Consider the following 15976-nt stretch of genomic DNA (forward strand, 5'->3'; position numbering starts at 1 on the left):
CAATGTTTGTTCTAAATGAATCCTTATCTTCTATTGACACTGGTCAAGGTCATCTTGCTCACCCCCGATAACAAACACAACTGGGTCATGTTTTGTAACCACCACGTGTGTGACCTCCCAGTCTGAGCCGACCTGTTGTGTGCAGGTGAAACAGCTCTTATCCGTCTGATCCAATGACCTCAATTGATCGAGTGCTTCCAGAGCTCCACATAAACCTACGATGCTTCTGTCCACCTACAACAAGGATCCTTCAGTGTTAACATTTCTTGGATGTTTTTTATTAGGACTCGGTGAGACATGCAGACTGTGAACACTAAGCAGACATTTGATGACCAGTGGAAAGACACACACTATACACACACACACCGGAAGAGATTGGCAGAAACAGGATACCGCCATAGTGCATGATCTCTGTCAGTGTCTGTGTGGGTATCCACACTTCCTGTCTGTTTTTGCCACTTCCTATTAAGGCATCTGATTTCATGTCATTTGTTTCGTAGTAGTTGACCAAAATTCAACCAATACAAACCTTGTCATCCTTGATTGGATTTCCTGGACTACAGGTAACCCGAGAGTTGTAAACAAGATGAGGATATCCAATGGGGATGGACGTTTGGTCCACCTATCTGGTTACCTGAAGCCCCGCGACTCTGGGGTTACTCAAGGACACAGCCACGCTTATCTTCGCCACGTCTGCCTTTTTCTGAACTTGCTTGGCATGTGGAATAAAATACGTTAAAGGCAGTCCTTAGGTAATGTTCACTATTATGGAAGCTTCCGGTTCACAGAAGTTTATGAGGAGAAATAACACAAAGAAAAAAATGTCTGGTGAAAGACGTCTACTGATTTTGCTTAAGAATAGTTTAAGAGGAAGTCCGTTCATCATTCTGCTCTCCAACACTTCTCCTTCTGGAGCTGTTCTGGTTGCAATCGGGTGTGCATGCGCGAGCGTGTGTGTTGAAATAAAAGCGTGGTGTCTCAGTTGTGTTTGTGGGATTTGGTTTTCTTGTGTTTCTTCTTCTTTTTGTCCTCCCGGTCTTGTGTGTGGCGCCCTCTCTTGGCCTTTTTGGAGGCTGTCGCCCCGTCGCTGCTGCTGCTGCCGTCACTGTCAGAGTCCTTCCTCTCTCTCTTCCTCTTCTTCTTCGCCTTCTTCTCCTGGTGGTCATAAAATAAAATAATTGAATAGGTCTCTCATGTGGTGCCCTTTTAGATTAATAGTCTGCTTGGTGAACAAAAGTAAAATCCCAACAGACAACGACAACAATTCATCTAAGTTCACCAGAGGGCATAACATAAATGTGCTGCTTGAAAAGCGATCCACCATAGCATCATTACTATGCTGTTAATACTCATGTATAACTTGTTTGTACACATATTTTAGCTCATTGATTGTTGAAGGTATTATAACCCGGTACAGAAGGGGTGAACGATGTACCACTTCAGCATCACACACACACACACACACACACACACACACACACACACACACACACACACACACACACACACACACACACACACACACACACACACACACACACACACACACACACACACACACACACACACACACATCTCACTATCTCAGAAACGTTTGTATGCTCGCCTTCTTCTCCTTTTTCTTCTTCTTCTTCTTCTCTGCGTCTGGCTGCAGTGGTACTGCGGAGGCCGGCTGTGGAGGCGGCTGTGGCTCTTCCTCGCCTACGTCAGGCAGGAGGGCGTACTGCAGCCCCGGCGTAGAAAAACAGTCTTTTGTGAAGTGACCTGAGAAAAGGTTGCACATTTTTAATCAAATTAGAAGGAGGTCCCTTATACAGGGGTTCATAGAGTGTTTCCCCCAGGAAAGGTCCTAGTCGAGGTGGTGGGGGTTCAGTTCGGTTAGGGGTTCAGTTCTCAGTATTATATACAACCTTCAGGTGCCGCCGTTTCAATACCATTCAAAAAGCTTTACGGCGAGACTATTGTTGTGGACAGTATTGCCAATGCATTATTTATCTATATATTTTTAACCTGATGGAACTATGTTTCCTTACCCTACGAGAGTTTTGTATTTTGTTAATGCAAAATAATAAAAAAAATAAATAAATAAATAAATACATATATATTTAAAAAAAAACAATCAGTACATTGGTAGTCAAGGCGGGGCCCTATTGTTGTTAAGGCGGCCGCCTTAACCATACAGTGCTGGGGGAAACACTGTCACACCTAATATAAACATTGTGAACTGTCATGATGTAGATTTGTTAATCCCAAGTGATTTGAGGTCACGAATAATCAAAGCATTCCATCAAAATCTGAGTACTGTGATGGAAAATCTACATGTTGTATTGTTTTGGTCTATATGAATTTAAGTTTTGTTGCTATTCTGTGTAATTTTATATAGTGTCTGCCTTCTGGGCTCCTTTTGGGTCATTTAAAGTGTGAATGTTCGAGAGTCGTGTGAAGCATTTTATTGCCTGCCCTTTCCTATGTTTCTTGTCATGTAAATCACCCTCCATGCAATCCTGTGATGTGTGGGCCTGTTTTCTCGACCCCCTGGCTAGCGTCAACCAAGCCAGGGGTTTTTCGATGGCACGGCCGCTACCCCCTCCAATGCATTCCCCACAGCTGCAGTTGTAAAGATAACCATCTGGTACACAAAGGCTTTTGGTATTGGGGGACCACCCCCTAATAAACCCAAACGAATAAGAACTCATCGATTGGAAGACTCAGTGGACTTGTCTGAGCGTACCTTCAGAGAATGAAGTAACACGCAAAGAGGAGCTCCCATCTGGGGCCCCAGATTATTGTAATGTATGCCTGTTATGTTGTTTGTTGATGCATGTTGTGATGTATCTTTGTTCGTACTTTTAATACAAATATATATAACCACTAATTGTCAACAGTATTGTGTGCTTTTTGCATCTAAATATCTCATCTGCTTAGACGCAATATCTGATACAGAAATTGTCACGACAGTTTGGGGGCTCGTCCGGGATATCTAACCTGAAGATTCTATGAAATATCAGCTTCCAATACAGGTCTGAGGATTCGTTCTCAGTCCCAAAGCTCTGCTTCGCCTCCAAGTGGTTACCAAACCAGAGGTCGAGGAAAGGGTGCCTGTGGGGATAAACTAGTGGTTCTTCAGTACGATATCCAAAGGAAAAAAGAATTCGAGCAGGTGAGATCACAATACTGTTAAAGCTTCAAAATAAAATCCGTTACAGAAAACGGTATATAAATGTTTCGGTAAACGTAAACTTATATCTGAACTTAGGCCTCGTTCAAAGAAACTCTGTTATAGGAACATGCGGTAGCTCCGTTTCGCTTCCGTCAATATATATATAGCTATATAGGTAACAGAAAGGGCAGCTAGGGTCTGTCAGTGACGGTAAAGGGAAACCCGTTGAAGCGCGGTTGGTGTTATATATATATATAAATAATAATAATAGGCATTCATTAATAAATATATGTATATGTGTGTAGTAACAAGGAGGTTTCGGCGATATTAGATAATTTGTTAAATAATAACTAGTGTAAAAGTATCTAAAATATGGGGAACAAATCTGGAAAAACTGAGATAACGGGACCTGCGAAGGTGATGTTGGAGAAGCATGGTGAAGCGGCTCTGGAGGGTTTAAAATATTGGTGCAAACTGGGCTTTCCTGAAATGGGGAGTTTTAGCTTAAAACGGTTGTTGAAGTTAATTATGTTGGTGTGCATTTCATTTGAGGGAAAGAGAGAGCCAGGATAGAGAAAAAAATCAGCCAGGGAGAGAGAGCGTAGAGAGTGTAGGAATATTTTTATCTCAATTTCACCCGAGATGTAGACCCGGACCTGGACTGCACCGGCGGACCGCGTGCGAATCCCCCTTCACCTCCACCGTATGACGACAACGCCCAGGCCGCCGCCCCATCATTCAACCTCTATCCAGACCTCACGGCAAAGGAGGCACCCGCTAACAGCGCAACAGGGGTTATGGCAGTCCGGCATACGTTTTCCGTGCATGGAGACCCAGTGACATTAAGGACATAGCAGAATGTCTCCCGGACCCATCTGCACTGGGAGGGGAATCCCTCGCTACAGCCAGTCTGGAAATGGCCCATCACCCATCGGCGAACCACGCCAAGTCAAACTGGGCCTACGGTGGGGTCGTATTCAAGGCGACATTCCCGGGACTCAGAGACCAAGCTGATATAATGTTCGTGGAGGCGCCGGACGGCAAGGACGACCACAGTAAAGTGGGGAAGCACAGAGGCAGGCCTGCTTTCGTTGTGGCGTCATGGATCCTTGGTTCAATGATTCTCCCAAAAGAATCGACAAAGACAATGGAAGGGCCGGCTGGCAGTTCGCACCTTCCCGTGAAGTGACTGTGAATCATCCAAGAGGCAGAGGTGAAAGGGGGCATTCGCATTGACGGGACGCGGGAGCAGACCAGGTCCAAGGAGCAGGTATGAGCACCATAACGCATAACACAACCAACCAAATGATTGTTATATGGTTCTCACCAGCATTACGCGACCTGATCAGCTAAATTTAATATTAGATATGGTTATTTTAAACAACGGGCTATTGTAGACAGTGGATACTCGATTATTACAATCTATCAAAACCAATTTAATGGTCAACCATAGCACACAACCATGACATGACTCCAACTGACCCAGACTAACCCCGACTGACCCCCACTGACAACAGAAGTGTATTGCCTAATATTGAAAAATGCAGATTTTTATATTATGATATTTTGTTAATGTTTTATGGCCAAATGGCAAGAAGGTGAATTAATGAACGTATGAGAGAGATTGGAAGAAGTATGTGTTATGGAAGGAGAAGAGATAGATGAGAACGTAAGGCAAGACAAGATAAGGAAAGGGGTGGGGAGAAAGATAACCCATCTGCATCAAGTTTTGTTCAAATAGATCCGGACCTGGACAACGCTCCTCCTTCTCCTGCTTTCAGCCCGACCAGTGGCCCAATACAGTGCAAATACCCCACGTCACAACTCCTCTGCATCAGACTTTATGAAGTTACAGACCATGGGAGGCCCACCTGAAGAGCTACGGAACGGTCTGCTGGACGACACAAGGAGACAGTCCAGCAGGACCAACAGCACCAGAGTGGTGGCCTCCATGGTGCCTGTGTAGCCACATTGAAGTGGCCTGAACATTGAGACAAAGGAGGGTCTCAGAGACGGGAGAGACGTGGGGACAGGCACTTCAAAGGACAGCCCGGGATGCGGATGAGAGGCAGGAAGCAGAGAGAGAGGTGGAGGCGTGTCCAGGCGGAGGGAGAGAAGAGCAGTGTACGGAAAGTATCACACTAGACACAGCATTACTGTCTATATGAGTGTGTGATAAGTTTCTAAGAAGTATATCTGAAAGGTTTGAAAGTTATTAGGAAAAGTAGTTTGAAGGATCAAAGACAAGTAGAAAAGTTGAAAGTTAAAGAAATGTTTTTTTTTTGTTTTTGTTTTTTACCAATTAAAGTAGAGGGTTTTTGGTGCGCTTGCAACAGAAAGCCATGCTTACAGGGCTTTCCCTTATTATGGTAAATTGACGCATGGGAAAGTCCATGCGTCAAAAGGGGGGATGGGGAGCCCACAACAACAACCTTGAACAACAACCTTGGGTATACTAAAGCAAACCAAAGGAAATAATTACTAAAAAAAAAAAAAATTAAACAAACCCCATGTAGGTCCCTCAGAGACATCATGAAGGACAATGGGAAAGAGAAGAGGAATACCGTTTAAATGTTGGGTTATACTGTGTGTTATTAATGCTGACTGGATTGACAATTAATGTTTAGAGTAGTAAACATTAAGTGCTTGCCAACTACTCATGTGTTTGTATCACGGAAGCAGCATTAAGGACACATCAAATAAGAATATTCTTGTTTAGAAATGTTTTTAAAAGGTAGCCTTGTTTCTTTGTTTTGGTTTTCTTTTCTGTTTTTATTTTTATGACTTTTGAATATATGGAAACAGATGACTTGATTGTGATGTTAGGTGATTTTATGCTACCTTCTGTAAAAGCGAACGGTGGTATAAATAGTCTGAACAACCTCCTATAAAAGCGGAGAAGTGCTGATGGTCGGACATGATCGATTTTTGAATTTGTGATTATAAAATAATCAAAGGGGGGATTGTGATGGAAAATCTACATGTTGTATTGTTTTGGTCTATATGAATTTAAGTTTTGTTGCTATTCTGTGTAATTTTATATAGTGTCTGCCTTCTGGGCTCCTTTTGGGTCATTTAAAGTGTGAATGTTCGAGAGTCGTGTGAAGCATTTTATTGCCTGCCCTTTCCTATGTTTCTTGTCATGTAAATCACCCTCCATGCAATCCTGTGATGTGTGGGCCTGTTTTCTCGACCCCCTGGCTAGCGTCAACCAAGCCAGGGGTTTTTCGATGGCACGGCCGCTACCCCCTCCAATGCATTCCCCACAGCTGCAGTTGTAAAGATAACCATCTGGTACACAAAGGCTTTTGGTATTGGGGGACCACCCCCTAATAAACCCAAACGAATAAGAACTCATCGATTGGAAGACTCAGTGGACTTGTCTGAGCGTACCTTCAGAGAATGAAGTAACACGCAAAGAGGAGCTCCCATCTGGGGCCCCAGATTATTGTAATGTATGCCTGTTATGTTGTTTGTTGATGCATGTTGTGATGTATCTTTGTTCGTACTTTTAATACAAATATATATAACCACTAATTGTCAACAGTATTGTGTGCTTTTTGCATCTAAATATCTCATCTGCTTAGACGCAATATCTGATACAGAAATTGTCACGACAGTACAAAAGACAAGTAATGCTGCGTTCTGAAGTCAACATAAGAGCTCTAAACCACAACGTGCCCCAGGTGGCTCCTTACCCTTGCAGCCACACTTGGCGCAGGTTGTGTTCAGCACCGCGTCCAGAGTGATTCTCCTCCCAGTGTGATCTTTGAAGCTCCTCCGTCGTCTCTCATCCTGCCTATGAACACACATAGGGATATGATTAACACACATGGGCACAGGACACACACCGCAAAAAATAATTAGCAAAACTTACTCGGCCATAACATTGTTCGGGTCCATGTCCCGCCCAGTGCCCTGATTGACAGCTTTCATGGAGAAGGACAACTTGACCTTCTCACCCTGAATCTGAAACACAAGAGGACAGAGAAAAGGTGGTGATGCTCTCTGAGAACACATTATCTAATCTGAGGGTGAGGTTATTCATTACACATCACTGTATCAGGAGGTGCGTGTGGGTACCTCTCTTCCAATGACTTTGATCCACACTTGTTCTCCCATCTCCACGATCTCTGAAGCGTTCTCGACCCGTGAGGCCGACATCTCACTCACGTGTACGAGGCCTGTTTTCATAGAGAGAGAGGGTTGAGGCGCGTTAATGTACTTTCGTATTTTGTAATGTACTACAAACTTGAGCTCAACTCTTACAAACTCACACACTCAGTTACCTTCCTTTCTGTATCCGGGGAGGCGGACGAACGCTCCATATGTTTGCACAGAGACCACTTCCCCCTTAGCGATGCTGTACATGGGAGGGAGACCATCAAGCCCTGCTGGCTCAGGCGGGGGTCCATCCGAATCCGACATGGTTAATACTGCAGCGGAATTGTGGAAGGGAAAAAACAAAGTGGATCACAGTGGAATGACGGACAAGGAATAACTAATGTGTTGTTCACCTTAAAGGTGAAGATCCCGATAATGTAACTATTTGTTTTGCCAAAGCGTTATCATAAGTGTACATATCATTAAACATTTTTGCCAGAGTAAAATCTCAATGGAATTGAATGGAAAGGTGTGTAAAAACAATTTGTATGGAATGTATAATTGTATGTTTTACTGCAATACTGAAGAACTAGTATAAAGTCGGTTTGTTGTAGACACAATTTGATCTATGCAGATGTAATAGTGGTTTGTACAAGGTTTGTTTACGGGCTGCCCCCTTCCCCGGTGTGCGCTGTTCACTGTGTGGGGACCATGCTAGTGGGCTAAGCTCATTGGATACAATAGCTAACGTTGGCTAAACAAGTTTTACCCAAAAAATGCAAATAGGCGGAAATACCCAATTGAAAAGGACTTAACACAATGGCGTAATCAATTAGTTGTGCTTATTTATATCGAGGGCAAATCATTTCAACAATACTTATTATTACCTATCGTGTTTGCAGGAGAGTCGATTCAGTAATACATCCGGTGCGCAAGAGTTTGTCAACATGCACCCCAGCCAATCAACGCGGTCAGCGCCAACACCAGCCAATCGGGACGTTCGCCACTAACGGAAGTACTAGGCCGACGCGTAGAGAAGCCATTGTTAGCATAACGTTGGTATTCGAAAGTGTTCATTCATTTGCGGAATTTATACAAGTTTAAATCAACGTTTCATAAAGTAGCGAGGATGATCGAGCAGAAAAAGAGAGCGGCCGACATGGCTGTGGTCGCCACCGGTGTGAAGCGGCCCCGCACGGAGCTGATCGCTGCGGCTCAGTCGCAACAACTCGTGGCCATGGTATGGAAAGTCAAAGTCTGCTAACAAAATGTGTGGTTTTAGTTGCAAATGCTCTTAAGAGCTGCAAAACAGCCATTTCAGTTTCTAATGCACTAAAATACTTGACTGCAAAGTATAACCGCGCTCTCTTTCAATCTCAACGCTGTACTACTGTCCATTGTATTCTGATGTGTGTTGATTTTAATTGTCATACAAATCAGAATGCATCACCCTGTATTCTCTACGTGTCCTGTATCATCATTAAGTCCATTCAAAATCGGTGTTCCGAGGTATGCAGATTTCATAATGATTACGTATACGTTTATTAGCTGATATGGTCGTCTTTCTGCGTAGGGTCCACCGCGGAGTTCCAGCCTCCAGGCTCCCATCATGTTGATGTCTGGTCATGAAGGAGAAGTCTACTGTTGCAAGTTTCACCCCAACGGAGCCACACTGGCCTCCTCGGGATTTGACAGACTCATATGTACGTTTTTTAATCTGTAAAGTATTAGATTACTCTTCCGAGGCTGATCCTTCAAAAAGTTTAGATGTGTAACCTTGGCTTTCTGTCTTAACACCCCTTCCAGTGATGTGGAACGTGTATGGAGACTGCGATAACTTTGCTACTCTTAAGGGGCACAGTGGTGCAGTGATGGAGCTGCATTACAACACAGATGGCAGGTAAGAATCTCAAAATAACGAAAAACAACCTAGATTAACTAAAGAAATCTATCATGAAGGAAAACTGCAAAATGATAGAAATGTTGATGACAGAAGGCTGAAAATGAGCGGAACTTAGCATGTTGAGTAGCTGTGCCACAACTGTAGAATCTAGTCTGGGTACAGTTGGTAGCTATTAATACATGAAAATGAATACATTAATAATACAAGATGATGGATCAAACGTTATTACCACATGAGGGCACTGTTGGAACCTCATACTACATGAGGATATAGGTCATAAAACAACAAAATACAAGGACAAAACGTGTACTGTAGTCCCAACTCGATATGAACAAGTAAGGAAGTTTCTGCCTGTGTGTCCAGCACGCTGTTCTCAGCCAGCACGGACAAGACGGTGGGCGTGTGGGACAGTGAGACAGGGGAGAGGCTGAAACGCCTGAAGGGCCACAGCTCCTTCGTCAACTCCTGCTACCCAGCCCGCCGCGGCCCCCAGCTGGTCTGCACCGGCAGTGACGACGGCACCGTCAAGGTACAGCCACGGGAGCCCGGCAACCAATCACAGTATCGCTTACTGTTACTTGAGATGAAAAAATATATATACCTATCTTTAAGGTTGATTGTGGATGTGAGGTGGTGTGATCGTATTTGAACAGCGGTAAATGCAAGAATAATTGATGGTAAGAAATATGTATGAAATGTTCTTGAACCCTATATAAACCAAACTTTTGTTGTCGCTTTGATGTTTTGTGGCTGTGATAGTTATGGGACATACGCAAAAAGGGGGCGGTCCACACCTTCCAGAACACCTACCAGGTGCTGGCGGTCACCTTCAACGACACCAGCGATCAGATCCTGTCTGGAGGCATCGACAACGACATCAAGGTACGGCCTTCCAGCAATCGGAATGAAAATGCATCACATTCACATTAGATAAATTACTTGCATGCAGTATTTCTGTTTGTGTTGATGTGGCAGTTTGAATCATCATGAATCACTGATGATTACCAAGTGCTATTTTTATATTTGTGCGTTGTAGGGGTGCAACGGATCACAAAACTCACGGTTCGGATCGTGTCACGGTTTTTGAGTCAAGGGTCGGATCATTTTCGGAACAACAATAAAGATAATAAGACAAATGTGACTAAATAAAATCTTCAAATGTGTAAAAACAAAATAAAGTGAAAATTAGGTAATAATCCTGCTTCCTTTAAACATGGTCAATATTTAAAAAAATTGCAATCATTATTCCTTATTTTTAACATGGATAGTTAATAATCCCTAACCCTGGATTTACAATTCAGGATGTCTGCATTGCCTGGGAAGAGTTTAGAGTCTACTCTCCCAAGGCAATGCAGATATCCTCATCATCTTTTTTTTCTTCTAGTATGGTAGCGAAATACAGTTTCTGTCGTGCTTTATTTGGCATTTTGTAAATCCGTTGATTTCGGTTGGAAGACTCATTGCTCATTGCAAGGGGGGTTGGTTGTAGTCTTTTCGCTCAGTTCTAGCCCTACTGTTGATACGGAGAACCGAGCGAAAAGACTACACAACCGAACATTAACATGTCCGGTTTCCGTTTCAATGGGATTTACGGAACGCCAAATAAAACACAACAGAAACTGTATTTCGGTACGATACTTGATGATGTTGTTAATACCTGAATTGTCCTCTAAACATGCGCTGATCACGTGAACGCACAACTTTTTTTTATATCAGCCGATCCGTGGATCACTTGTGTCCCGAACCGTGAGGGTTGATCCGTACAGATCACGGGGAACCCGTGAACCGTTGCACCACTAGTGCGTTGGATTTTCAACCAAATGCCTACAACATTGACATTGGTCATGAAACCCACAAGAACTTGGGGGTGACTTCCATAAAGCAAACAACAAATTTTACGTTTTTGCAGGGAGAACTTTATGTGATTTGCTAAACATAAAGGTGGATGTTCCTTTGCGTTGTGCCGTGCAGGTGTGGGACCTCAGGCAGAACAAGCTCATCTACAGCATGCACGGTCACAGTGACTCCATCACCGGCCTCAGCCTCAGTTCAGAGGGCTCGTACCTGCTCTCCAACTCCATGGATAACACGGGTAGGGGAGTCTGCCTTGTAGGAACACTTTAATGAGGCATGTTGTTTAGGAAACCCGCCACACTGGTGTTGTACTATAAGTGCCCTTGAAGCTTAACACTCTTGGAAGCGGACATCAAAGTCAACTGCCAGTACAGACTGAGATCCACAAACAAAAACCGTTGTGTTGTACTATGTGTACAAGAAAATGAACCCTATCTTGGACGAAGACATCCTAATCGGTTCAGCCCGAGTTCAACATTTCTACATACACCGGGGTGTTTTATTTAGGTGTCTGGGAAGCGTAACGCACTCAGACGAACCTGATATAGCCAGTGAAGGCAAACATGCTCAGTTTGTCCGTGTTATCTCCGTCATGTCCTACGATACGTACAGTGACCATGGTGACTGACAGAGATAACAGAGATAACACCCGGACCAGAGTATACCACAAGGCCAGGCTGGCCTACCGACCGGGACACCATTGTACATTTATACACGGGGGTCGTACTCTGTATTCGATTAGATACTGTGTTCTCCAAGAGACAGGGTCGATACGTCACCGTCTGCAATCACATTCAGAAACACATGGTGCTGTGATTCCTGTGTAATCGCATTTCACCACATCAGATCCACTTGTAATGGCTGCCATTTCAAATGTTTATCTTGTTGAATGTCTCTGTATAATCTACACTCCCCCTGACACTGGTTGGCACGGCGTTGTTAAAAAATACAAGACGTCAACATCAATTCCATTGAGTGTTCGTTGGGCCAGAGAGTGTATTTTACTGAAGTTATGCTGTTATGCTTAATATAATCTATTGATCTCCATGTCCAGTGCGCATCTGGGACGTCAGGCCCTTCGCTCCCAAGGAGAGGTGTGTGAAGATCTTCCAGGGGAATGTCCACAACTTTGAGAAGGTAATTGGAGGGTACATCGCTGGTCGTATCTGCGTCAGCATGTACCACTACAGACAATAGAGTGACACCACATTTTGACCCCCAGCAGCCATTCGGCCACCTTAAATCAAAAGGCCAATTGGATAGATTTGCTAGTATAGATATATTATTGTGATAATGGTTTCCTACCCCAATGTTACTTTCCTTTTTTTTCTTTCTTTAGAGGATTGGTCAGGTTTTCTCAGACCCTGTTAATAGCTGTCATTGTCAATTTCCAGATTAAATCAGCCATGATCTTTGTTCCACTCCCCATTCCTCTCACGGTGTACATGTTTTCCGAAATAAGGCAGTCCGGGATCAACATTATTTATACTCCAAACAAGCATTAAGAAACTCCCAAAGCTATATTTTTGTTTTATGCAAAACAAGTTAGCGCCTATGAGCTGCCCTTGCTGTTTGTGCTAACAAACAAACAAATCTATACAGTCTGTGTTCACAGGCCACTGCGCATGCTCACAAACTTTAAGAGGAGATGAGGCGTAAATTAAAAGCCGGCCACACACCGGCGCCGAAGCACAGCGGTGCGCATTTGATGCGCCCCAAAAGCCGCCCGTAGCATCAACAGGAAGTGGCGCGCTGCAGCACTGTTGTGATATGTTTTGAAAGAAGCAGATCAACAAACTTAGTCGGTATAGGCTACCATAACGTCATACCAGTTGTTTTATGACTACATATATGGCCCTGATGCCAATGATCCTCTGTGCTTACAATGATAGTCACATTCATTCATAGTTACTTTATGTACTGTCGGGCACTTTACCGTTTAGTCACTTTACACACTTTATTTACTTTCATTGCTCATTCCTTTTGCATTGTGGAATTATTTATCTAGGTAATCAACAATCTCCATGTGTACAGGACCTTGTATCAAGCCGGGATGTACCAAACAGCTTTAAAAAAAAGCGCTTTTTCAGGGGCGGTGACGCTAGGTAATAGGACAGTGGCGTGAAGCCTAGTTGGGCCGCGCACCTAGGCGGCGCCAGTGTGGGCTAGTACACCCGGAATAATGGGGGCGTTCTTTTTGACTCGGCGCCGGTGTGAGTTGGGCTTAAGGGTTTTCAGCAAAGATAGTAGATGCATTTTAGGCAGTGTGATCGTTTAAGCATAAGCATTCACTTCTGCATCAAAATGAAGCGCTCAGTTACCAGTTGTATGTATGTACAATACAACTGTCACTATTCCCCACTAAGCCAGTCCAGTGCAACCACTGAGTCGTAGCAATATAAATTCCAGGTTTAGGTGTCTCTAACCGAGACAGGGCCGTTCATACGCACTTACAGCACTTACTTAAGTGCTGGATAAGCACTTACACTTACTTATCCAGCTATGGAAGCAAACTCCAACTGTGCTGTTTTGGAATAAACAAAAGCTGTGAGAGGCGGGAGTTGAACAAAATCATGGCTGATAGACAACCTCAACAATTAACCTAGTGTCTTGGCAAAAACAGCCCATTAATTTTATCATATTTTGCTTTATTGTTACTGTGATATCACAATATTATTTGGTTTATGTACCCACATTTATCAGTGTGCTTTGATGGCTGACTGTTTACTTTATTGTACCCTTAGTCAGTTACAATTCTCATTTGCCTTACATAATGTCTCCCCATCGCCCCTTTCCAACTAATGAAACAACAACTCTGCGACTATATCTACAACTATTTTTGAGATGCTATGACAAGCTCCAGATGTTTCTGTGTTCTGGTTGCTTCAGGATACACCAGATATCTCCCCATGTGTTGGTGAAAAGTCCTATTAATTTCCGGTTATGATGGATTATCTTTCAGAACCTGCTGAGGTGCGCCTGGTCTACAGACGGCAGCAAGATAGCAGCCGGCTCGGCCGACAGGTGAGACGCTGCTCCATAGACGTGTACTCTGACTTCTCAATGAATTCATCATTATTTGCTGTGCTCTTGGCCGGTTACTTGGTTGACCAAACACCAATTATTTCAATTTGGTTACATGATTTTGGATAGTTCTTTGTCTTTCTTGTAAAAGGGGGAAATCTTGGTAGATATCATGGGTTAGGATGTGAGAATGATGACATATTTTGGTGAAACTGTACAGTAATGTAATTTTTTTTTTTTTATTGAACATCCTGGTGTTGCTGCTTGTGTTCCCATTCAGAAACTCGTCTGCAGGGACTAGTGAATCAAACACACCAGTGTGATAGTGCCCACTCAGCCCTCTGCTGTGGGCTCCCTTCGTTCCTAACTGAGTCTTGTTTGTCTTGTTTTACTCCAGATTCAGTCTATCTTGCCTTTCCATCTCTCTTTCTCTCGCGCGCTCTCCCTGTTTTCTCCACTTATTGTCACTCTGGTCCTTATCATCTCATTGATAGTGTTTGACAAATACTACCCCCTCCAAATCAAATGCAACTCGCAAGATGACTATCTGTCCATGTCTTCTGGCTGCGGGGTGGGGAACTATCAGACAATGCTTGTATGTGATATTGGAAAGAACCGCCGTCCCCAATAGGGGTCTTTTTGGGTCATGATAGCTTCCATAGATGCAGACATGTATTTGTCATGGCAACGGACACAATATTCTGAAACGTAATAAAGTCCTCTTTAAATGAGTCTGTTAACCATGTGTTTGGCTCTTCCTTCTAGGTTTGTGTATGTCTGGGACACCACCTCCCGCAGGATCCTGTACAAGCTGCCCGGACACGCTGGCTCCGTCAACGAGGTGGCCTTCCACCCGGAGGAACCTATAGGTAAGACCAGCTGCACCTGAGATCAAGATGGCCGCTAGGTGGATAGGGCCCATGTGGCTAGACTAGCCCTATTTTCTATACATGGTGCTGCAGTTGGTAGGTATCTATGAATTGTTGGGTTAAAGTTGTAGTTCACATGCACGCATTCATATAAAATTGAAGGGAAATATATCGGTTGGTATAAAAAAGAAAAGGTTAACAAGTTCAAACACCGCAGTTAACTATTTGTTTCTCTCTCTCCACAGTGCTTTCTGGTGCCAGCGATAAGCGGCTATACATGGGAGAAATTCAATAGTGTGTGTGTGTGTGTGTGTGTGTGTGTGTGTGTGTGTGTCTGTATGGGGATATGAGCGGGAATCCTCTTCTGGATCGGGTAGCAGACATTCCAGAGTCTAGTAACAACCTCAGGACATGGATTTAAACTTTTTTTATGTTCAGTTCAACAGCTTGGATATGTTTTTGCTTTTACTTTTTAATAAACTCACTCTTTAAAAGTGTTTTCGCCATTCTTCCTTTAAGCTGTGTATTATGACTTTCATTTTAATGTGATTAGTCAGGGGCTCACACGTCATAGTCAAATAAAACCATTTTTGTTGGTACTAAAACGTCACCACGATCCTTGGCTGTATTTTTATATTAATGTATTTGGTCCAAATGTAAAGCGTCTTTGGGACACGATGCAAATCAAAGGTATATTATTTTAATATAATATAACATTTCTGTTAAAGAAACCTTGGTTCACTAAATATAACTGGTATCCGGTTTCACTGGTCTTTGTATGAGATGAGTCATTTTATATCAGTGTTTAGTGATATTCTATGAGCCTATAGCTGAGTATGGCTATTTTTAATTCACGACTTCAACAATCTGACAAAACTGCAAACTTTCACTCATGTAAATAATTAATGCATAAGAACAGCCTCAACCCCCCCGTTTGTATTCCCATTATTGAATGAGACATAAAAAATATGCTTAGGTCGGGACCAACCTGGTGGGGTGCGCATCTTTTGACAATATTAATAACAATAGTAATTGTCTATAAACGTCCACGGCGCCTGATTC

The 15976-nt window shown here is 43.3% G+C and overlaps 2 protein-coding genes across 2 annotated transcripts; one reads left to right on the forward strand and one right to left on the reverse strand.

The window, feature by feature from the left end:
- Positions 1 to 12: 12 nt before the first annotated feature.
- On the reverse strand, positions 13 to 8243 carry zcchc17 (zinc finger, CCHC domain containing 17). The gene is made up of 7 exons (XM_056582440.1): positions 8152 to 8243; positions 7450 to 7596; positions 7244 to 7344; positions 7038 to 7129; positions 6859 to 6959; positions 1607 to 1764; positions 13 to 1155 (listed from the first exon to the last, which is right to left on the reverse strand). Exons 2-7 carry the CDS (start codon positions 7586 to 7588, stop codon positions 979 to 981), a joined length of 768 nt encoding a protein of 255 aa, XP_056438415.1. The 5' UTR covers positions 7589 to 7596; positions 8152 to 8243; the 3' UTR covers positions 13 to 978.
- A 10-nt stretch (positions 8244 to 8253) lies between these two features.
- LOC130375492 (U5 small nuclear ribonucleoprotein 40 kDa protein) lies at positions 8254 to 15424 on the forward strand. Its single transcript, XM_056582439.1, has 10 exons — positions 8254 to 8504; positions 8838 to 8967; positions 9071 to 9164; positions 9531 to 9696; positions 9927 to 10049; positions 11139 to 11259; positions 12076 to 12158; positions 13984 to 14045; positions 14811 to 14914; positions 15160 to 15424. The coding sequence occupies exons 1-10, from the start codon at positions 8394 to 8396 to the stop codon at positions 15207 to 15209; spliced, it is 1044 nt and encodes a 347-aa protein (XP_056438414.1). The 5' UTR covers positions 8254 to 8393; the 3' UTR covers positions 15210 to 15424.
- Positions 15425 to 15976: the final 552 nt, after the last annotated feature.

Source organism: Gadus chalcogrammus, chromosome 22 (genome assembly GCF_026213295.1).
Source record: "Gadus chalcogrammus isolate NIFS_2021 chromosome 22, NIFS_Gcha_1.0, whole genome shotgun sequence".
Taxonomy (NCBI): Eukaryota; Metazoa; Chordata; class Actinopteri; order Gadiformes; family Gadidae; genus Gadus; species Gadus chalcogrammus.